General features: G+C 34.4%; 5 protein-coding genes across 9 annotated transcripts in view; 3 read left to right on the plus strand and 2 right to left on the minus strand.

Moving 5' to 3' along the window:
• Positions 1-24,190, minus strand: part of AstC-R2 (Allatostatin C receptor 2) — an 82,990-nt gene that overhangs the window by 16,404 nt on the left and 42,396 nt on the right. The gene's annotated exons all lie outside the window — the stretch shown is intronic.
• On the minus strand, positions 607-1,830 carry LOC103314366 (hypothetical protein). The gene is made up of 2 exons (XM_008200261.3): positions 1,716-1,830; positions 607-1,664 (listed from the first exon to the last, which is right to left on the minus strand). The coding sequence occupies exons 1-2, from the start codon at positions 1,720-1,722 to the stop codon at positions 703-705; spliced, it is 969 nt and encodes a 322-aa protein (XP_008198483.1). The 5' UTR covers positions 1,723-1,830; the 3' UTR covers positions 607-702.
• LOC100142219 (uncharacterized) lies at positions 6,524-7,534 on the plus strand. The gene has a single exon (NM_001162520.1). It carries the CDS (start codon positions 6,553-6,555, stop codon positions 7,465-7,467), a length of 915 nt encoding a protein of 304 aa, NP_001155992.1. The 5' UTR covers positions 6,524-6,552; the 3' UTR covers positions 7,468-7,534.
• On the plus strand, positions 8,165-9,368 carry LOC100142417 (somatostatin receptor type 4). The gene is made up of 2 exons (XM_001811225.4): positions 8,165-8,321; positions 8,378-9,368. Exon 2 carries the CDS (start codon positions 8,378-8,380, stop codon positions 9,293-9,295), a length of 918 nt encoding a protein of 305 aa, XP_001811277.1. The 5' UTR covers positions 8,165-8,321; the 3' UTR covers positions 9,296-9,368.
• Positions 11,240-12,835, plus strand: LOC107398674 (uncharacterized). The gene is made up of 2 exons (XM_015983672.2): positions 11,240-11,382; positions 11,950-12,835. The coding sequence occupies exon 2, from the start codon at positions 11,960-11,962 to the stop codon at positions 12,794-12,796; it is 837 nt and encodes a 278-aa protein (XP_015839158.1). The 5' UTR covers positions 11,240-11,382; positions 11,950-11,959; the 3' UTR covers positions 12,797-12,835.

Below are 24,190 nucleotides of genomic sequence, written 5' to 3' on the forward strand. Positions count from 1 at the left end.
ATTTGTACTTTTTCCGAGCCTATTGATACGTTTTTGAATAAAATATGCTTTTTGTTTAAATATATAGTGTTTGTTGATCTAATTTATGATTATCTCTGAGAAAATCTCTTGAAATAATCTTTAATTTTTTGACTAAATAACGTGCTGAAAGTCTTCAAACACATTTTTGAACCAAAATTCTAATGTTTTTTCTGAGATTTTGTTAAAACCACAATTAACAAATTGGTCAATGACTTATGTTATTTTAAGGTTTTCGCTAAAACTGGCTAAAAATCACTAAATTAGGTCGAAAATTGTAGTTTTTTTCGGGAATTTTTAATGAAACATAAAATTTTATTTGTGCGCTGGTAACACTGGGACGATTACCGTTTGATCAAACCGTGATTTCCGAAACAAATTTATTCACAAAAATGACAATTTAAAAGTTGTTTTCCTTCAAGCGAACGGATCAAGATCACGACCAAAATTTGCATACTTTCCGAAACTTTGTAGCACAGAAGTGCCAAAAAAAAATGTAAAACAATGCCTTTTAACAGCACGTTGGATCGTAAAATTCACAATTGCAAAAACAGATAAAATCAAGTTCATAAATAATTCCACAAAATATTTGTTTGTTGATTAACCTTCAACTTTTATTATAGAGACAATTATTCCAAATTCTTGTCGTATTAATAACAAATAACATATTTATTTATATACATTTTAAATAAACCCCGAATTATTATTGCTTCCAGCCGCTGGTTGTTCCTCTTCACTTTCTTCATTCAGTTCTTCCTCGTCGTAATGTTTGACCGAACGTTTGAAAATACTGTTAAAAGCGACCCGGAAATGTTTGCTCTTCTGGTACAGAATGTACGTAATAATGGGTGTTCCACTAAATGCCAGAACTTCAGCAAGCGTATAAAAATAAAAAATGAAATCAATCGTGTCATGTGACCACGTGAAGTAGAAACTAAACCCAATCACAAATAATGGAAGGAAACTATAGATGATATAGGAGGAAACTGCCAATTCGTATTTTGACTTAATTTGAGTGTCGGTGAGCGATTTTCGCTTGACCACAATATTTATCCCTGTTATTATTAACAACAAGATGAGGAAAATTCCTCGAAGAATTTCGCTCGTATGGAGCGACTCTTCCACAAAACATTCGCCTCCAACTATCGCCAATTTAATGGAACACACTATGTAGATGAAAATCGTTGCAAAAAGCTCAAACTTTTTCTGATTTTTGATCCACGAGTTTTTAAAATTCTGGATGAACCAGTAAAAGCCAATCATAGAGCCGAACACGAAAACCAAAATATTCGTCGAGCTGTTAATCGAGTAGATAAAGCAGAAAAATTCCCAGCCCACTGTACTTGAAAACGCAAATTGAGACATCAACATGACTAGTGGTACCAACATGACGTCAATCAGCGACGATATGGCGTAATGTAGGAGGAAAATATTGCATTTCTTCCTCACTTTCTCGAACTTGAGGATGATGTAAATGAGAAAACTGGCTGATACAGCTGATAGAACACAAATCACAAGTTTCGTTCCTTCGGCGATGATGTTCCAGAGCATTTGAAGGATTGATCCTGTGGAGGGTAATGATGACTCCTCGTGGGTCGCAAGATCGCCGAAAATCTCATCTTCGGTGTAGGTTTCGTTTACTAAAACTACGGGCGGAAATGGCGGAATTATGGCACGAGGGAGGGAAAGACACTTACCGGACATTGTATTGGGTTATTGACAACTAACTGGAGTTGAAAACGATGTGAATTATAAATAGTTATCGGAGCGATAAATTTGATGGACACATCTGGTTTATATTGCGCGAAAAAATTAAACGGGAGCAATTACTATAAAGTTGTTATACACGCAGATAGAAAATTTTGACTTAATGCCGATTAAACATAATACTTTTTCGGCTGTTTTTGGCAAAGAATACGCTAAAACGTCTTTAAATGATGTTATTTTTGACAAAATTTAGTGATTTTTCGAATTTTTTTTATTGAAATCTTGCAAAAAAAAATGCTATTTATTATTCTAATGGTATTTTTGCCAAAATTATTGGTACTATGGCCAGCTTTTGTTGAAATCTGTCGAAAAAAACTGAGCTTTTAATTCAAAAATGTCCTTCATAGCACAAAAGAGACAAAATTTTTGCTATCAATCTATCAAATTTAGTAATTTTTCTGCCTATTTTTGTCAAATATTCATAAAATCATCGAGTTTGTGACTAAATAACGTGATAAAACTTTGCAAAAAGCGAAAATTGTGCCTTTTTTACGTAATTTGGTGGCCTCACTTTTATAGAAATCTGGTGAAAAAACTGCTTTATAGCACAAGTTTTGCCCTCTCGATTTGATTTCCTGTAGAATAACAGATTTTATTTGCCAACAACAATGCGAAATCAGCTTTCCGACTCCATTTAATAACACGGGATTAGCGTTAATTAGTAATTTTGTCGGAAAAGGGGCTTCCAGATTAAGCCTTTGTGTCGATTAGAAATCATCAATTGCTGTGTTTATGTTCGTTGTAACAAAATATTTTGATGATAACGTCCTCTGTGTCAATAGTGGGGCGTTTCTGGGTTATCACTCCAATATTGTACAATTATTGCAGCTGATGTGATTTATGGTGTTGGCAAAGTTGCCCCAACTGGACACCAGCCAAGCGAACTCTTTTAAATCATCTCAAAAATTAGCAAATCAACAAGTTGAAAAAACGAATCTTTGGTTGTCTAGCTCGGTGTACACTATTAGACAAATATTCGCAGAGCAATCTCACGTAATTGGCAGTAAACAGAAATTATTTCAAACGACGTCTACAATTCAATTAATTTAGTTAATAACGAGGGCGTAAGTTCTGTTTCGTCTTGACAGTAGTAGTGAGCAGTGTTTTAAAAATGAATCCGGAAAACGACCAGTTCTTCACTGGAAACTTGACGAATTCGGCGGATGATAGCATCTTGATTTGGGCGCTGACAAGACAAGTTATTAAAGTTTTTATTTCCGTGGCTGCAATCACGTGCAATATCCTCATTGTTTATGCCACAGTGAAGCGAAACGAACTGAAATTCCACCATTTGCTGAACTGGAGCGTTTTGGATACTGTGTGTTGTCTTATCTCGCCCTACATGCCACTCTTAGTCAAAGCGCTCGGATACGAACAAGTGGAATATGAAGGGGCGATTTGTTGGGTTCTGCAAACCCAATCGGCCCTCCAGCTTGTGGTTTATACGACAGTTTTTCTCCTAACTATTGACTGGACCATTGCGAATTACTTCGAAAATTATTACGCCTCCTACCAGAGTAACGCAACAATCATCAAAATAATTTACTACTTGTTCGCAATTTCGTATTTGTTAAGTGCCTCACTTCACTGTCTCTCAAACTGGCGCACAATTCACCATTTCGCAAATTTAAACATTTTAAGATTCCTCGCTCTGTACCTAACGCTTTTACATTTAATCAACTGTGTTTACCGCAAAACTAAATTCGATTTTGGGCTCATTTCTCCCACGATTTTTATGCTGTGTTGGTTGCCCTACTTAATAGTGCATACTTTTCTTTCGAGTAATGAAAATTGGGTCGTTTTTGCCTACTTTGTGGCCCACTGTTTCGCATTCAGTGCGCCAATTGCCAACGTCCTGTTCTTAGCAAAGACCGAGAACGAGTTGAACGAAAAGTTCCACCAACTTATTAAATGTAGGAGCGAACAAAATATTTAATTTATTGTCGAATAAATGGAACGAAATTTATGCGTGTTTTTATTGTCCTTGTGAAATTCTACTCCATCCGGATCATTAATTAAAATGATCTCGAATACGATTTAATATGGAAATACAGGGTGTTTACAAGCGTATAAATAATAAACACTCTGTATGGCAGAAGCACGTAAAACCTATAGCAAATTGTGAATCACATTCATTTAAGTATTAATTTTTTGTCAGAAAAACTCATTTTTAAAAACTATTTTTATTAAAATTTGGCGAAAAAAATTGAGTATCGCCATAAATGTTAGCATTTTTAATTTTTTTCGACTTAATTTTCCTAAAAATCTATTGAAATCTTTAAGTTTTTAGCTGGAAACGTGATAAAACTTTAAAAAAAGCATTTTTGACCAAATTTTGCGATTTCTCGAACCTCGAACTACTTTTATTGAAATTTGTCGAAAAAAAAATTAGTTCTTAGTTTGCTATTTATGTTAGTCTAATTTAGTATTTTTTTCGGCTTATTTTTGTTGAAATCTCTTGAAGTCATCAAATTTCTACATAAAAATGTGCTAAATCTTTAGAAAATAAAAGCAAAAATTACATCATTTTTTAATTCAGAAACATCTTCATCATAGCTCGAAAAGACAAAAGTTTTGTTGTTTGAAAAAATTTAGTGTTTTTTGGTTTATTTTTAAACTTTTGAAGGACAAAACTTACGTTATTTTTGCTGACTTCTTAGCCACCGTTTCGCATCCTGTACAAAATTTAATTTATTATCGAATAAATGAAACGAAATTTATGCTTGTTTTTATTGTCCTTGTAAAATTTTCCTTCATCCGGATTTATGTCACTAATTAAAAATATGATTTTCGTCGAGTTTACGACGACTCTAATCCCCTTCACTTAATCTAATTTTCTAAATTGGTTAATAGAGAGAGCTTAGAACTGTTGGCTTAGTAGTTGCGAATTGTTTGGCCCAAAGTATGGAAAATAATTACACAAACACGACTCAGCATTACTCGGTTTTTGTAAAATCGTGCGAAATTGTGACTTTTGTGATGGCACTCTGTGGTATCGTTGCAAATTGTATTATAGTGACTGTCTTAATCAAATCAAAAGAAGCCAAAAACCATTATTACACTTATCTAATCAACTGGTGCGTTTGCAATTCGATTTTCCTCGCATGTTTCTCGTTCTATCTCCACGACATCTTCTACTCCCTCCATGGGTGCATAATAACCTACTTACAGGACACTTTCATGCTGGGAAACATTATTTTCGTGTCAGTTTTAACCCTTGATTGGTACGTGACGAATTACTCGACTCAAAACTGTGCGTACAAGTGTCGAAAAGTGTCACTTTTCGTCACACTAATCACCTGGATTCTGCTCGCTGTGTTTGCAATGAATTCGGTATTTTTGTGTGTTCACAAAATCCATTTTCCGGTCGTAACCCTTACCTTACTTTTGGCCACTTTCTGTTTTTTTATTCTGTTTGTTGTGGTGCACGTTTTGCGCTTGGTGAAAAAACAGACTTCGAGTCGGGTTTTTATCAAATCAAATCTAATGCTAATTTTAGCGTCGTCTTATGTCCTGTGCTGGCTTCCAAACTGGATCGGAATGCCCTTTGAACTTTCCTTCGGAAGCGTTTGGGACGGTATTTTCGTGCTGCTGGTCGGCGTAGGATGTGCAAATTCTGGCCTTGTTTTGATTTTGTTAATTCGCTACGATGAGACATTTGCGAAAAGTTTCGGGCGGAACGTGGGCCATTTCGACGATTTAAGGGAGAACCAAAGTGATTCATTAATTTGAACTGTCGGAAAACTTAATTATGCAAATGGGCTTTAAGTTGTAATTTATTCATGCCATTGTATTTAAATCGCACATGTCATATTTATACTGAAATTGTTTGTGTGTTTTTCATTGCTGATGGTTATAAATTTCAAAGTGTCAATATTTGTGCGTTTGGCGGAAACTGATAGATCAGTGTTACGGTAGACGATTAATTAGGTCTGTTTGTTTAGATTGGGAAAACTTGTTCAAAAATAAACATTTTATGGAGCAAAATGAGCTTTTTAAATTTTTGCCCAGCTCACAATGATTTTAATGATTGGATTTCAACTGGCCAATAATAAGCGCATTGATAAAATTTTCCGAATATTTTGTAGGACCATCATGCTAGAATGATTGGTTTCAAAATACCACTAATAATAATTGTTTTAGCGACTTTTAAAATCAATTAACTAATTTTCATTACGAAGTAAAGAATAGTGTTACAATTATTATTTTTGTCAAAAGAAAACTTGTAAAATTTAACGTAGGAAGACTGATTTGAGCGAATTATTCTTGTTTAAAAATGATATGATGTCAACTCGCCAATAATCACGGCGATAATTTTTTGCAAATGCCAGTCGGATTTTTATTGGTCAAGGAGGAGCAAACATTGCGGTACTTTCCGCCTAGCTCCACCCATTCAAAATGAAGAAAATTAAATTATCCCACTTTTGCAGAACGTTACTAAAACACATCGCTTTGAATTTTTTGTAAGAACTCGCCTCGAAATAAATTAAATATTTTAATAAAAGCAGATAAAAAGCGAATGGACAGAGATAACAATTTTTCTCCGCGTGAATACGAATTTATTACAAAGCGATAAAGCTAGCTTGTAAAAACCCTAAAGATGCATTTCCTCATTTACCGAAATTCCGACTTAACTCATTTATTAATTCAATTGAAACGACGTCAACAAATTGCTCGAAAACCTCCTCCTGATTATTATTTAAGCGTCCGTCGTCACAACAACTGATAAGTGATGTGTTTCAAGTGTTCAAAGTGAGTTAAAAACGCATGGAGGCCTTCGACAACATCACGGGCAACTTCACCGACGAGCTGGTGGAGCCCGAGGTCCCTCCATACGACCGCATTTTCCTCGAATTATTCACACTGGTGGCCTTCCTCTCCGCCACCGCCAACACACTCCTCATCTTCACCATTATCAAGTACAAGAAGTTGCGAGAAAACGCCACCAATGTGATTTTCCTCCACGTCAACATCTCCCAAGCTGGTTTCCTCCTCAGCACGCCTTTGATATTTCGAACTTTTTTGTACTTTTTTGACAAGTCGGTGCATCTGACCGTGTTTTGTGCTTTTTATCAACTCACGGCTTGTGTCGGATCGGCCATCGCTGGATTTCTATTCCTTCTCATTTGTGATAGTTATCTCAAAATTTACCACAAGGAGAAATACCGCAAATTTTGCCGCATTCTCAAATATTTCATAATCGCGATTTACGTTTTAACAATTCTAACATCCTCTGTTACTTTGCACGTGTGTTTTAATAGTTACATGTACGCCTTCACTCACATTTTTTTCTTTTTTGCCATTTGTTGCGTTTTTATTGCGCTTATTGTTGTGAATCTTGTTCACGCTTTTCGGAAACGAAGAGTAAATTATAAAGACAGTAATATTGGTTTAGTTGTGGCAAATGCGTTCTTTTTGTTGTGGACACCTGCCGTCATTTTTGTTGTTTTAAGTAAAAACGGAATAGTATTTGCTGGACTTATTGTTTTCATACTTTTTTTCGCTCTTGGACTTACTAGTCCTATTTTTAATCTAGTTTATGTCTACTGTTGTGATAATAATTTTAACGTGTTTCTACGACAGGTGTTTACGTGTAGGTGCAAGGATTATAAAAATGAGGATTTGGAGGACCAACCTGTGGTTTATAACGACGTAAATGGCGTGCGGATTAATTCAAGTTAAATTTTAAAACCATTTATTACCAAAGAAATGTACCCTTACTTTGTTAAAATATACAATAAATTTTTGTTACCCAAACCAGGTTTTATTTAATTTTTTTATAACTTAATATTAAATACTAATCTGACACTTTGCAGTGTCAGTATTGAGACAAAATTTTCCCAGTTTTTTTAACATTTTGCAAAATAACATCCTAAAATACTAAAAAAAGAAGAAATTAAGGATATTTTTGATCCAATTTTGTATTTTTTTGGTTTATTTTAAACATTTCTATCTGAAAAATGTTCTAGTACTTAGCGATTTTTAGGTCTGTCTTATTGAGATTTCGGAAAAACAGATAACTTGATTATAAAAAAGTTAAAAGTGACACAATTGAAGTTATCCTAATAACACATCACTTGAATAATAACATTTTCAGCTATACTATGTTATTAAAAGTAAATAAGTATTTCGATTAAAAATTCGTCACAGCACATTAAATAAATAAATGTGAAGGTATTATAGATGGAATAAATGCAGGATCGTATTACTGTTTGCATACACAAAGTTATTGAAATGTTTGATTAATTACAATATTTCTGCAATTAAAATGTGAAAACACGTGAATAATAAAAGTCGAGCGAGTGCACATATTAAATTCGCAATGTAAAATGTAGCAAAATATTAAAAAATTGCAATAATCCAATCCAATAAAAACGCTAAAGATTCATTTCCTCATTTACAAAACTTCTCATCTCGTAATAATTCCACTGAAACAACGAACGTCAACAAGTAGCTCGAAAACCTCTGATTAAAAATAAACTATCTCGTATTTAAGCGTCAGTCGTTCGAAAATGGTGCTCTAGTCACAACTCAAAGTGAGTCATTAAGTCAGTTTCTTCGCCTTATTAGCTTCCAATTCTGCAACTTCCAGATGGAGGACATCGACAACATCACGGGCAACTTCACCGACGAGCTCGTCGAGCCCGAGGTGCCGCCCTACGAACGCATCTTCCTCGAATTATTCACAGTGGTGGCCTTGCTCTCACTTGCCGCCAACTCGCTTCTCATTTTCGTCATCGTCAAGTATAAGAAGCTGCGAAAAGACGCCACCAATGTGATCTTCCTCCACGTCAACATCCTCCAAGCCGTTTTCCTCGTTAGTGCGCCTCTGACGTGGAGAACTTCAATGTACTTTTTTTTCAAATCTCCGGTGCATTTCACCGTGTTTTGTGCACTGTACCAGATCGAAGCTTGTGTCGGATCGGCCATCATCGGATTTTTGTTCCTCCTGATCTGTGATAGTTATCTCAAAATTTACTATAAAGAAAAGTACCGGAAATTCTGCCGAATTTACAAGTTTCTGCAAATTGCGATTTATTTCCTAATGCTGTGCACGTGCTCGATCACTATCAATGTTTGTTTCAGTAGATACATGTTTGCGTTTGCTTATATTTTCATATTCTTTGCTATTTGTATTGTGATTGCTGTGCTAATAATCATTGATGTTATTCACGTTTTCAGGAAGCGGAAATTAACGAACTACAAAGACAGTAATATTGGATTAGTTGTTTCAAACTTTTTCTTTTTGTTTTGGATGCCTTGTATTTTATTTTTTGTTAGTTGTACAAGAGGCCAAACGTGTGAACCGATCGCACTCATACTTTTGTTTGTACTCGGATTTGCGAGTCCTATTTTTAATTTAGTTTACGTGTTTTGTTGTGATAACTACTTTAACGTGTTTCTAAAACAGGTATTTACATGTAGGTGTAAGGAATATAAAAACGAGGATTTGGAAGACCAATCGGTGGTTTATAGCGATTCGAATGGCGTACAAATTAACTCAAATTAAATTAAATTAATTAGAAATAGTTGTGTATGTCTGGTACCTTTATTTTTATAAAATAAACATTTTTTTAAAATTTCTCACATGTTTTAATATTCTTAGACATAGTGAAAATAAGACGGCAATTTAAATTCGCAGAAAATGCGTCTAAATTTATTTGCCTTACGATTTATTCATATAAGATTATTTTTGATACACTGATTAATAATAATGTGTTTCCCTCACTTTTTGAGTAATTGCAGCTTAAAAATACAAAATGACTCCGAAAGAATTGCGATTTTTTCGACGAAGAACCAATTATTTTCTTAATTCGTTTTTGATTATTATGATGCCTAGTGTTTATAATCTCTAGTCTATCTTTAAATTGTTTGAAAGAATTTGATCTCCTGTTTATAAGCGTAATTAATTTGGAAATGATTCACGTAATTGATTATTTTTAATGTCAAAAAGCTTTTGAGCGCAGGAATAGAATAGTTTACCTAGTTTTAGAAATTTTTGTTTGACGGTCTATTAATGTTGTTTCTTTTACGATAACTCTTATTGGAATTGTTCAAGTTCATCCTTATCAAAGTGATAAGCAATAATTAGAAACCAAAAGGTCAAAAGTGAAATATGCCGATTTTTCATATGGAGTAGAGCCTTTCTTGAGCGCTTCCCCCGATTAAAGTCGTCGAAATTGCCAAATTGGGGTAGGTAACATAGATAAATTGCTGTTGTGTTAGCTTAAAAGGATAATTGTTATCATCCCGTGGCTCGATATCAGTCGCCACACTCGCACGCTAACTGGTAAGTCTCCTCTTATCACTCTCTCATTTTCAAACGCAATCGTAGCCCGAGAAAAAAATGAACGAAACCGACCTCCCCACCACCATCGAAGACGACGATTCCAGCGAAAACTTCTACGAAAAACAAGTCCTCAAACTAACCACCGTTGCCAGCTTCTCCTCAATCCTCGCCAACATCCTCATCTCAATCACAATAATCAAATTTAAAAATCTGCGTCGCGACGTCACCTACTCCATAATCCTGCACCTCGTGCTCGTCCAGATCGTGAGTCTCGTCCTCGACGAGGTGCTTTTGTGGTTTTTCACCTATTTTGGAACGCCTTTGCCGCAATTCCACACCGAATTCTGCATCATCTTCGTCGGCGTTCGAATGCTCAATGCGATTTCGTTTTTAATTTTAATTCTTCTGGTTTGCAACTGGTATTTTAAGTTATTTTGTAATCAAAGCAAGTATTCGCGGTTCGCCAAATACCACGGATTGTTACTCGCTTTCATATATCTCGTTGCTATTGTTTTATTGCCATTTTTGGCGAAACTGTGCCTCAAAAAAGACGTTTTTGCCACGTTTTACGTCGTGCTCTCGTTTCAAGTCCTGATGATTGTGGCTTCGGTTGCGATGAATGTTGTTAACAAATGGAAAAATCGGCAGTCTTTCGATAATGACAGTGGACTAGGCGTTGCAAATGTTACGATGATTTTTTGCACACCGGCTTATTTATTTTTAATTCTGGCTTATTTTAACGTAATCCCGGTGTATATCGTGCTGTTTGCTGATGTTCTAGCCACCGGTGTTTTCCCATTTGTGTTGTTTTATTTGTATAGATATGACCGGAATTTTCAAATGTACTTTAAAAAATTGTTCGTTTGTCGGCGCGCATATTCAGAGAGCGAATCAGTTTCCTACAATCTCATCAATAATGTAGACCCTTGAAAATGGGGAGAAAATATGTATTTTTAGCCCTTTAATTATTTTATAAAACTTTGCCAAGTAATTATTTATAAGTAGAGACCGGATTTTTGGAAAGTTTGGTATTAAAATCTGGTAATTCAAATTTTTAATAAACTCCTACAGCTTATTGTTATAAGCTAAAAACTTTGGAAACTGTGTGTTTCAAATTTGGAGCAAACATTATGTACTTATAAAGTTTTGTTCAATAAAACTATTTGTCTCGTAAAATATTTGCAATTAGTCCAATTAAAACTCCCATTTTCTCAATGCACTTATCTAGTTATTTCATGGTGTCATCACTTAAATGGTACCATCTCGAGGAAACATTTACATTTGTTGTTTTGTGGTGTTTGAGCGAGGTAAGTACCAGCCAAGGGAAAAGTCACTATTTATGAATATTTTTCATTTAATTCGTATTTATTAAAGAATTGAAAGTAATTTTATAAATCTCCTAAATTTACTTTTATTGTGAAAAACTTGATCATAAATACAGTCGAGCATCGATAACTCAAATTTCTTACTTTTTAACGATCCTTAAACCATAAAATACCATTCTAAGAATTTTCTTATGTATTTTTGAACAAAACGAAGTTGAAGCATTGCTTATTATAAAATAACAGAAATAATAAAAAATATTTTTTGTAGCGTTCTAGTAACATAAAATTAAATAGTTTTTTTTCTTGAAAATTATGTATTTTTCGTATATTGCTTCTTAAAACATATTATATTAACTATTTGCATTCAAATTTTTTTGCAGTTATTTTAATAACTCGAACTATTCTACCTATTCGAGTTAACGAAGTTGGACTGTAGTATTTAATATAGCGAAATTCCTACATATTTTTCGGCATTTATCAATTAAAAAAAATATTATTTTTAACGACATTTCATATTTATAAAGCGATTTTTATCAATTTGTGTTGAAGCTTTGTCAAGATGGAAAACAGTACCATGGACCGGCTCGAGCGCCCATCTAACTTTGTCCTAGTCCCAGCAACCATCGCCATTTTGTGCGGTACCATAGCCGACATTTTGATCATTTCTGCAACCATCAAGACCCGAAAATGGTACTCAACGTTCAATTTATACGTCATGAACTGGTGCCTGTGTGATGCCCTCCTCATGGTCCTCCAACCAACAACCTACACCGTAATTTTTTCGGTTGAATTGGTCGACCACAAAGTTTTCTGCATCTGGATGGGCGAAATCGTGGTCATAACAATTGGGAATTTCATTTTTGTGGCGGCTTTGACTCTTGATTGGTTCTTTGCCCAGTATTTCGAAAACTTTTCGACGAAAATTCGGCGTTTTAGTAAAGTCCAGATTGGGGCGATTTGGGTCACTGTTGTCATTTTGACCATTTATATTTGCTGTAAATGCATTGTGGACAAATCGCACGTTTGGATTTTTTCAGTAACGACAGTCTCGCTCATTATGTATTTCATCGTTCAGATTTTGTGGTTCATCAAACGGAAAACTTCAAGTCCAGCTAATGAAAAATCAAACCTAGCTGTTGCTCTAATTTCTTGCTATTTTTTGTGTTGGTTCCCGAATTATTTGATTCAAGCGATCAAAACGTTCGAGGGTTCGAGTGAAGGTTCTCAGGAAAGTAATGTAGTAACTTCGCTGATTGGTTACATGAATTCGGTTATAATGCTTCTGTTACTGTACTATGGAGATGGGGAAATGAAGAAAGGGTTCAATAATTTGTGCTCCCGCAAGTCCGAAGAAACGGAAGATCAGCAGAATTGCGAAACGTTGGAAGCCAAGTAATTTGTGCTTTGTAGTCGCAAATAAATAATTTGGTGAAAATTTGGTGTAATTGAATTCGCCTAGAAGGTTTTTAATTGGCGCAGTTGAGCGCATAATATCTTTAATTAAAAAGTATTTGCAGCTGTATTCGAGCATGAAAAACAAGTCCACGTTATGATGTAAACTTTGTCGTTAATTAGATGAGTTTCAATGAGACGAAGCTTATTACAAGTTGAATTCAATAGCAAAACAGTTACTTTAAATCGTGTTGGAAACTTTCAGTCACTTCATTATCTCGGGGAAAATCGCAGCGATTTAATAAATTATTCACACCGGGATTCTTTCTTAATTATGCACGAATTTTTCTTGTTCAAACTTGTGATTCTAGTAATATTTATGAGTGTTCGCTCAAGAGTGACATTAATAACTTTGACGGTAGCTTTATTACATTTCTTTCGTTCACCAATGAAAGAATTATTTGACACGCGGGAATGCTGTCAACATGTGTATTTATATACTGGGATAAAAGCATTTCGATGGAAATTTTACACGGAGATAAATCAGAAAGGGATCCGTGAAATACAATGTGTCGCTGCAGAAAATAATCACTTTTTCAGACCGCCTTATTAATTTTTAACTCAAGAAGCTGTCCGTAACACCAACACTATTTTTTGCCAATCGCTGCGCAATTCTTATTTATTTATAGATCAAAAATTAAATAAAATCCCCCGATGACAGGTACAATAAACCATATGGTCCGTCGACACATTATCAATCAATGATTTATTCGATTTGTTTATCTTGTGCTCAAAGCGCGATAATTTATTACATAAATTTAATTTACACTTTTCAAACTTCACTTCTCTAATTGCGCAAACTTTGAAAGCTTGCAATAATGAAGCAAAACTAACAAAATATGCGACAGACTTACGGAAAATAATTATTGTACAAACTTTATTGTGATTGAAAGTACAATGGAATTAGGAAGCTTTGCAAAGTAAATTGCGATCACAATTAGATTTCTCCTGCGACGTTACACCTAACGAATCGTAAAATTTGAACGATTAAAACCAAAAAAACGAAACAAACAACTCAGGGATTAAGTTCGCACCTTCTGCGCTAATTAAGAGTTCAGAAGCTGCAAAATTTAATTCCGTTTTTAAAGAATTTCGGAATAAAAGAGAATTAGTGGCGGAAATAAGAGACTCTCACAGATTCTTCAGATTTTCCAAATTCTTCAGAAAAGATAATAAATACATAAATAAATTGGTTTTAGAGGCTTAATTTATTTTTCTCTTTAGATTTGTTGGTTTTACGTTGTAAATTACAGATGTTTATTAATTACGAGTATGATTATACCTTTAAAAAAATTGATTTTATAGCTAAATTTTTATACAATTTTTAAGCGTTATTCTAAATCACAAAATAAACAGAAACGAGCATTCTTCAAAAAAATAAGAATTTGTTCAATCATTCTCAAAACACTCCAACTTTTCCTTTACAAATACGTAAAGATTTTACGGTGAAAGTATCAAGATAAAATCGAAACAAACGTCTCGATCAAGTCTCTTATTTTCAGCGATAAAGTCGGGGTAATAATTTCACACGTACCAATCTAAAGTTAATGCAATTGCGGACATAAAATCCCCAGTAAAGTCACTAAAGTTTCACCAATTTTTGTAATAAAACGCTACGAATCGCTTTGAAAAATTTATTTCCGCTTGAAAGAACAGACATTAACCACTTAAGAAATTGTCCCTATTGCAGTCGCAACTGAACAAGAGTCTGGTCCGATCTTATCACAGTTTTTTAGATAACAGAGATTTAAAAGTTTGGATCAACCCGGCGCCTCCGCCACAATTACTCAAATGAGTCGTAAAACAGGTGTTTTTATATCGGAATCACATTTACGACGTCCACTTACTAGTAATTCGGCGACAAAAATAAATTACGAATAAATTCCAAGCACTGCGTCAAATTTTACGGCCATCCATAGCGGAATGAGTTTACGTGAGCTCCTAAAACGAAAATAATAAACCTGGTTTTATAGTACAACAAACAAGGAGCATCCGAATATTTTCAGTGCGAAAATGGAGCGACTGTTTATGAAGGATTCGAGAGGACAGCAAAGAGGAAAGTGGCATTTTCATGATGTCCTTAAACTTGTCACTGCCAGAATATAAACTTTTACGCCGCGAGAGAGTGTCTTTTTCGCGTATAATTGACCGAGAAAGCGCCCACTAATTGTAACGCTAGAAATTACAAACCGACGGATGTAATTACATTGTTGTATTGTTTGCTTGACAAATGCTTTGTCATGTGTTGTCTCAAAGCGGTGTCATAGTTAAGGCAGGAATTAGGAAAATTCGGGCTGGAGAGGGTCGCAAAAATGCCATAATATTGCATAAACTTATTTAGTGGACATTTCCTGCCGTTGACATTACCATCAGCACTTTTATTTATAGCCTTTTAGAGCGGCTAAACGTTCAGTGTATTGATTTCGCACAAAAGCGTTAAATTAGTATTAATACCTGGGAAGATTATTTTCGATAAATGCGCGTGTTATTTGCATCGACTGATTGCAAATCAGTTTAATGAAGTGGTTATTATTTGGCGAAAATTCCGCCCCGATGAGCTTCACACTAGACTTGTTTGAAAAATTCCGCTAAATGAAATAGCAATTGTAACTTGTCCAATTCATAATTCAGAGTAGACAATAATAAAATTCACTGAAACGTCTCTCATCAGTCGGTTGTTTTCGAAGTTAGTTCTTCATGCAAATAAAATTACGCTTCGTCCGTTGCACTTTCTTTTCGGTGACGTTGTTTTGAATGTGGTTTCTTGGTCGGAGATGACAAATGTGTTGTGTAATGTAGTGTCGAATCCGTTATTCGCGGATGAATTATTCATGCGGTCTGCACAGCAGGTGGTGGATCTCTTGCCAGATATATCAGTTTACGCGTTTTCTGATACACGAAACTAAATGGCAATACAAAGAGATTTACATGATGCAAAAGTTGGACCAGGTTCCAAACTGTTTTACGCATCAATCGATAAGAAAGCACTTGATATCGCTTTAATATCTTGAAGTAGTGGAATAATTATTAAAAACAGAGTTTTTTAAAAAAAAGAGTTTTTTAATGGAATTGTTATGCAAGAAAATTCAGGTTTTCTAGTTTTTTCCAAAGCACTTTCCTGTTATATTTAATTTTTTTGCATTATTCCTTATTAGAGATTAATTTTCGTTTTTATTCGTTAATTATTATTCAAAGTCTTTAAAACGCAAATCATTGGCGAATCTTTTTTTAACAAAGTTTCAAGTTCTTAAAAAAGCGGTCTCGAATTATTGTTATTAAACAAATAATTTTTTTCGGATGTTTGTGGCTTTTTCCAAATAGTTGTAAACAATTCCGCTTTTGTTACTGCGCCGTCAGTCGATGGGTAAACAGTTCCGGGCAAAATTAGCGTTGCCTCTTTGAAGAAAATGTGATTTATTGCCACCGAGCATATTTTGAATAAATAATTGGCGGCAAAAACGCTTGAAAGCTTTTAGATATATTGAATATAGCCACCCTGGAGATCTCCAGTCCCGATCCATTAATCCTTTTAAAGAATAGTTTTTATCTAGAAAATGTAACCCAACACACGTGAGGAAATATCAAAAATCAAAGCGTCAACGAGTTATCCCGTGTTAAAAGCCCACGCTTTTAACTTTTGTTCTCGCACAAAACCACCATACGTCATCCTTTTCGAATTGAACTCAATTTCCGTCAGATGACACTATTTTCATTAAACGTAACTCGAGAGGCATCGGTTAAAAAACCAGCCGTTTTTAACAATGCACGTAATAAATGTTTTCAAAGGTGTATACCTGATAATTTTATTTCAAAGCAGCAACGGTTCGATTGCTTTGTTCGTGATATTCGAGCGACGCTCGTTCATTTTAAATGCAATTGTGATGTTGCAAAGACGTGAGGAATTTTGATGCACCTTTGAGTTTTTCACGGAAATTTCGTTCCGAGTCTAGACAATGTTTTCTAAATTTGAATAAGTCGCAAGCACAAAAATCATTTTTTATTTAAGCGATCCTGATCATTAAATCCGCTTATAATACATCATTAGGAACGAAGCGATGAAGCTGCAGATGTGCCCTCGTTAAGTAAATTAGCCTTTTATATTTCTGTGCCAAAGGAAAAGTAATTTTTTTCCCCAACTAATCTCGCGAAAAAAACGTAATAACACTTATTTTTGTAATGATCGTATTTTGCCGCTGTTCTAATCAAAGGAACGTGATCAGAAAATTACACTGCTCCAAGTGACATACTTGCAGAACTAAAGACATAAGCTACATGTGTTTTCGAAGCTCTTAATGGTGTTTTCATTGAACACGCGCTCGATCGATAATATTTTTTCCTTTCAAGTCGACTTAAAATTAGTTTGTAGGCAATTTCGAGTGTCAGTGCACCTTGTTGGTTGAAAATTTAAAAGTAATCTATTCGGAGTAAGAAGAGATATTTCAGTCACGAAAACAATTTTCCATTTCCATTCGTTAAAAGCAAAAAAATTGGAATACTAAGCAGCAATGGCTGTCACAGAAATGAAATAAGTGTGTATATTTGTGGGATTACTTGTGTTTTTATTTCCTCCGCACGATTCATTTGACAGACGATCGAGTGATAAATAAATAGGAGGGTTTTAGGAACTCGACTAACTTTTAATTGCACTTTGCGAAGAAATTCAATTCGATCGAAACTTTGCCAAGATGAATTCCACCTTGATCAAATTTAATTCGATTAACCAAAACAGGGACGTGTTAAAATCGCGCCACTTAATTAATTCATTCAAACTGAACCCAAATTTCGACTGAATTCAAACACAATATAAACGTTTTTGAAAAGCTCTAGATGAACTACACTCCCATGCGACGAAAGCTCGGAATTTTATATTGCTAAGAAAGTTTGAAGAGACAAAGTAGGCTATAACTTAAACTCAATTTCAGTTAAAGAAGTAACAACTGTATAAGTGTCCACTTTCAGCCAATCAAGCAGACGTATATAAATTTTTACGTTTCCAGCTCTTGATAACGTAAATATACTTTAAACACCGTAGGATTTAAAATTGGAAATTCTGATATTTCATCACTTTTTTGCGAAAGTTGTATCACTTTTATTTATTTCCATCACAATCGCAATTAAAAGTTTGGCCAATAGGATTTATCGCTCTGTTGCAATTTTGCTCAAAATCACATTTTTTATTTAAGCGTTTAGAAGCTTTAATGGCGTTATAAATCAGAGAGGAAGTATATTGTCTTAAAAGCCGTGCTGGAAATGTATTTTTAGTTATAGCCGAAACTAGTAGCTAAAGTGGCTGTAATTAAAGCAATTATTTAATCTTTCATCAAGTACTTAAGCCTAATGCAGTCACCACAAATGTGAGTACATAAATTGGTTATCTGTTTATCTTAATAGCACGTCTGCAAATTGCTTGTAATAACAGTGTAACGGCCACCTTTTAGCCACTTGAAACTTTGATTCGGGAAAAGTTCAAGCACAATGCGCTCACCTATTTTTTAGCTTTTTTCGTATAAATCAAATTCCCGAGCTATGTCGCTAAATTTAGCTCGCAAGCAAGCTAAATTAAATGAACAGACAATAGCTTCTTCCCTCGCACGCTGATCAAATGTCAATTATGACGTATAATTTAGTGCGAAGTACGGTCGCGGTTACAAATTGATGGTATTATTATACTGCCACAAATGCATGCTGAAATTGCAATTAATTGGAACACGCTGTGCCAACATTCTTACGATTTTCAATAACGTTAATGTACTCTTCTAAGGCGATTATTGCCCGGAATGGCTCTTTAGATCGTTTTGCCGACCATCAGATTTAATCGTTGTGTATTTAGGTTTATCGCGATCGTTAAAATCGATTCTCTATTAAATTATGAAAATTTTCGGCGCACAAATTCCATTACTGTCTTGTCTCACACAAAAATTGTTTACGCAAAACTGGCACACTTATTTAAAAAAATACACACGTCTAGCCTCATTTCCAGCAACAATGAAATATCGCCGAAGTTTAGTATGATTGGGAGAATCGTCTAATTTTATCGACTTGGCGCAAATATTTACGCGATTCTCGTATTACTCGCCTTTCATTACAAACACAAGTTTTTTTTATCGATTGTTTAGTGAATTTAAAAGTGAAGGGTTTAAAGCGAATGCTCAGTGATGGAGTAGTTTCGTGACATGGATTCTTCTTTTGTATCCTTCGATAAGTTGATTGATGTCCGCTTTAAAAAACCAAGGCCGGGTTTATCTCGACTTATTGGTTTTTTTCTAATTGAAAAAAACACGACGTTATCTTATCAGATAACGCGAGCGAGCTTAATTAGCGAAATTCGGTCGTGAGATGCATCTTAATATTAAATCGCATTGCAAATTCCGCTGCGGTTTCGCCAACTTGTAATACAAGGGATTTGTTTTGTGATTGTTGACAAGTTTTCATGCAGACGTAGAAACTGGTGCAGCAGATGGTGTTAGGAAACAAGATGGCACTTTTCAAAGTGCACACTCGTGATTTGAATATCAAGCTAAAACGTGTGAGCTAATAGACACAAAGCCCGGATATTTACATAACGAGTCTTAAAAATTTATTAATAATAATGCAACCGCAACGGTTATTGCACTGCTTTGGAAACTCAAGTGTTAAGTCGAGTAGAGCGAAGCTACTAGTTTAACCCAATTCCGAAACTCAATTTTGAGTGAAAAAGCAGACCGTAAATAAAGTTACTTAAACAATCTTGTGGAGGGTGGAGCGAGTTATTGACCAGATTTTTTCGCTTCATCCTATCGTCCTATAAACACCACACTTGGCCCTTTGAAAATTGTTTTAATTGCGCACAATACCGTTCAAGCTAATGGGTCTAGATCTTTTTTCCTTAAAGTCGTTGCTTTCAATTAGTTTCGTCCTAATCCCAACACTAAATTCGTGGTTAATGTACTAGAAGTTTCCCCGAAATGAAAAAAAACACAAATTTTATTAAAAATTTTCTTCTAATTAGAACATTTCGGCAGGCTTGTCACGTCGGCAAGGTGGAGGCGAATGAAGGAAATTCCCGCAGGAATTCAACTTATTAAAAATAGAATGAAATTAGTTGATTTTTGGTGGATGCGCCGGGCTAGAAAAATTGTGGCTACACTAACAATGTTTTGTCTCGCTCAAGTCGTTTTTTTATTGATCAGATCTAATACATTTCTGTTGGCTTAACCAAACAAGATGAGTTTTCATTGTGAAGATTCTTTCGGTAAATATACTCGGGCGAAACCACACAACCAACACAATGGCGATAAGGCACAAATATTGGATCAGGATCAACAAAAAGGGTTTTTTTAATACAGACATTAATTAATCTTAAGTGCCACTCGATTTAAATAATTACTCACACTTGTTGCGCCAGATTTTTCCATTGATAACTAGAAATTATTTTCATTAATTTTGTATAATTGTATTAAAACCTGACTAGTCTTAAACTCTATAAATAAAAAAACAAAATAAATTTATATGTGCTTAATCCTGAAACTATCAAGCATTTTCCATTCAGGAAACTAAAGCTTACTCAGCTTTAATCCCTAAAACAACACGAGTAAGTTGGAAATAATCTAAAACTTAAATGAGATACTTAAATCAATCTGAACGCAAGTGTTTTTTTACTTACATAATAACAAAGTTGGTAAACCTGAAAATAGCTGGTAGTAAGTAACTTTAAATAAAATTTGAAATTCTTAAACTGGAAAACTAAAATAAATTTAAAAATCTCTAAAAAAACGTAATTAGTTTTGAACTCAATAAACAGGACAGTCAAATGAATTTAAACTACAATGAGTGAAAGAAAAGCGATTTTTTTCGAAAAATTATTATGAATCTTAAGTGTTATTTGACTTGGTTCCACTTGTGGCCGGTTTTTGCATTGTCGCTAAATTATATCACACTAGAAGTGATTTTAATTAATCCTGAAACTATCAAGCGCTTTCCATCCCGGAAACTATCTGTACAGGAAGTTGGGAGATTGCTTTTAATTTTGCCCGGATGAAAGCTGAGTGACCAATATTAACGGATGTTTGCGGCCACCCTTCGGCCCAATTTATAATTATAAAATGTTGTTTTCCGGCAAAAAACAACGTTTCCTTGCCCCTTAATTGATATTGATGGGATTGACCAGCAGGAAAACGTTGAACTCTCTCATTTAATTTGTTCCATTTCCATATGGAAACTTATTGGATCGTTTCTGAGATTAAACTCTGCAGATCACGATCATTTTTCATCCGCTTTAAATACGAATTTATGGACGCGTCTTACAATAATTGCTTTGCGCTATCATAACTCACAAACGCGAATTAATTGATCGGCTTTTTCCCTATTTTCGGCTAAATCCTCCCGAATTTTTTTGTTGGTAAGAATTACGCTTCGGTCACAGTAAACTTGCCCGAAATCCATTTAAAGTTGGCCAAGCCACAAAGAGCAAACCTGCAAGTTCTCGTTTATGCAAAGCGAAACGAGCCAATATCAAGAAAAGTCTTTGAGTAGGTGCAGTTTGAGACACTTAAGCTTTTCAAAGAAACTAAGTGCATCCTAGTGAAAAGTTTTCAAACCGATAAGAACAAGTAAGTTTTCAGTGGTTTTATTGCAGCATGGAAAAATCCTGCTTGATGGATTATTTATTAACGAGCCGAATTTCATTAAAGCCACACCTGATTGTGCGTGCGGAAAGTTCATCAATCGCGATTTTCCTAAATAATGTCTATTTGAGAGGATTTTCGTGTCGCTGAAAGGTGAAAAGACTGGAAATAAATTTCGGTTTTGACGACGATTCACAAATGTTTAATTGCTTCGCTCCGAGTGGCTTTTGTTCTGAGGAATTTGGTAATTTATTTAATAAGATTAGATCCGTTACAACGAATGAGCAAGAGACTCAAGATAAAAGTTTCGTCATTAGACAAAAATAAAGTTTCTGTTGTTTAAAAATTCAAGCTTTGCTCGACTGTTATTTGCACAGTTTCATTCATAAAATGCTCATGTCGCCAATGCTTTGCGCTTTTCAAAGGCTTTGAATCATCAACGAAAAACCAAAATGAGTTGAAAAACTAGAACACAAATTGTAAAAAATAATTACGAAAACTAAAAATCTTAAATATGCTTGGGTTTTTTAAATATTTTAAATTTCTTCCCGATTTAATTGGGAAATTTCTTCATTAGATAAAAACAAAGTCTAGCTGTTTAATAATTTAAGCTTAATTCGTCGGTTGCTTTCTGAAATTCTGAAATGAATCTCCGAATAACCTGAGCTCAAGAAAACAGAATATTAATCATCACTAATAAAGAATAATGTAAAAAAATAATAGAATAAATATAAAATAAAATTCTGTAAAAAATAATTAAAAAACTGTGTGGATTTTTGAAATATTGCTTAGCCTTTCCCTTGAATTGATTTAAAAGTTTCGTCATTAGATAAAAATAAAGTTGAAGGCTTAACTCGTCAGTTATTTTATTCATAAAGCGCTCATGTGGCTAATGCTTGGTTTTTTCGCTCCGAAAGAGTGAGCTTTAAACGTCCTAAATATAAACCCGGGTTTGATTCAGGCACCTTTTTTGATAAGACGGCAAATGTGGTCAATTAGGTGAAGTGTTTTGTTGTTATATCATTGACATTATCGAGCAGATGTGTAAGTTAATACGGGAGAACGTTCTGTCCCAGACATTATCAGCATCTGCCAATTACACACCGCGATGTTACTGTCAATAAAACTAAAGCAATTTATAGGATCAAAACCAATCTCGTTCACCGATCAATAATCAATCAGATAGCGTATGGCAGCGATTTTAATTTATTGCTCGTTCCATGAAAAAATAAATACACTGATCGACGATTTAATAATTGCTCAAACACGAAAGATAAAAGCAAAGTTCTTGGCTTTGTTCAGTGATAATTTTCAGGTACAGATAGCGCTCGAGGCGGACATGTTTCGTGTGTGTTGTTTATAAACGCGTGAAATGTTTGTTTTGCATTTGCACGAGACGTTTAAAATAATTATATTCAATGGGGATAAAGCCAAATGGTGTACTCGCAAATTTATGTCTGGCAAGAAGACGGATTTTCAGCACGAAATTTCAAGAAACTCGCTTTGACTGCGGTTTAACCGAAATTAATTAAATTTGCAATTTCTGAAAATACTTCAACTCGTTGTTGAAAAAATTGCTAATACAGGGTGGTCATTAAACCCGTCGCAAGTAGGTCGCTCCATAAACGGAGTTTTATTAAAGCACCTAACATTTTGTCAACAACAATAAACTTTGATGGGGGAAAAATCGCCCGAATTGAGGCCTTAACAAGGAGTTTAATTAAGGTTTTGGGAGTGATGTATGGGTGGTAACAAATTCTCACAGGTAATAAACGAACTTCGATTTGTATTGTTCCCCAATCGATGGAATTTGCTTGTTCTAACATAAAAAATTCTAAACCCAATTTCTCTAAAACGCTCACACCCAACTGGGATACTTTTATGTATTTATGGAATGAAAAATTTTATGCGCAAATATTTATAGGAGCTTGCTAAAAATTTATAACGCCACCAGAGTAAACAATTTTCAAATTAAATTTTCAATTTTTATCGCAATCCGGGATCTAGCGAAACGAATAAATTTAAACAAAACAAGACGGTAATTGGACTGATTTTTATCAAATTAAGTGGCAAAAGTCAAGACGCGAGAAACGCTTGACTAACTCCAATCCATAATTGCGAGCAAAAAATTGCAACAATCGTAAAAGCGTGTAATAACCGTAGATGGAACACATGTGCGAACTCGTGTGGACAATAAATCTGTTTGATTGCTTTTTAAATAAACCAAAGCTGGTGAATTGTCGCGAATTTGCAAAACTGCGATTCACTTTGAGCGTTTTTTGCAAATTATTTGTGTTTCCCCTAAAAGCGTCAAAACTACGAATAACATTAATTTGCATAATCTTTTTTCACGTTATTCAAAATCCTTTGATATCTTGAAAATGATGATTAAGTCTTTGTTTCTGTAGTAAATTAGCTCAAAAATATTCTTAGCTCTTTCTGTATAACTATAGGGTAAAAATACCGATTATTTTTCTAAGATTTTTTAAGATTTTGAGAAATGTTGATGGTATTGTTTGCACCAATTTTTTTAGAGATCAAATTTTCTTACTAATTTTGAAATTTCTGTTTTAAAAATCTCTCTTATTATGAATATAAATACATTTTAAACTTTTCGAAAAAGAGTTAAATGCATTTGTACATTTGTTTGTTTTCAGTTTTGTTCCGAGTAGTAATTGGATGAGAGAGCTTTCAAATAAAATGGAAAAAAATTAAACAAACACACAAACATCTCT

The sequence above is a fragment of the Tribolium castaneum genome, chromosome 2 (assembly GCF_031307605.1).
Source record: "Tribolium castaneum strain GA2 chromosome 2, icTriCast1.1, whole genome shotgun sequence".
Classification (NCBI taxonomy): Eukaryota; Metazoa; Arthropoda; class Insecta; order Coleoptera; family Tenebrionidae; genus Tribolium; species Tribolium castaneum.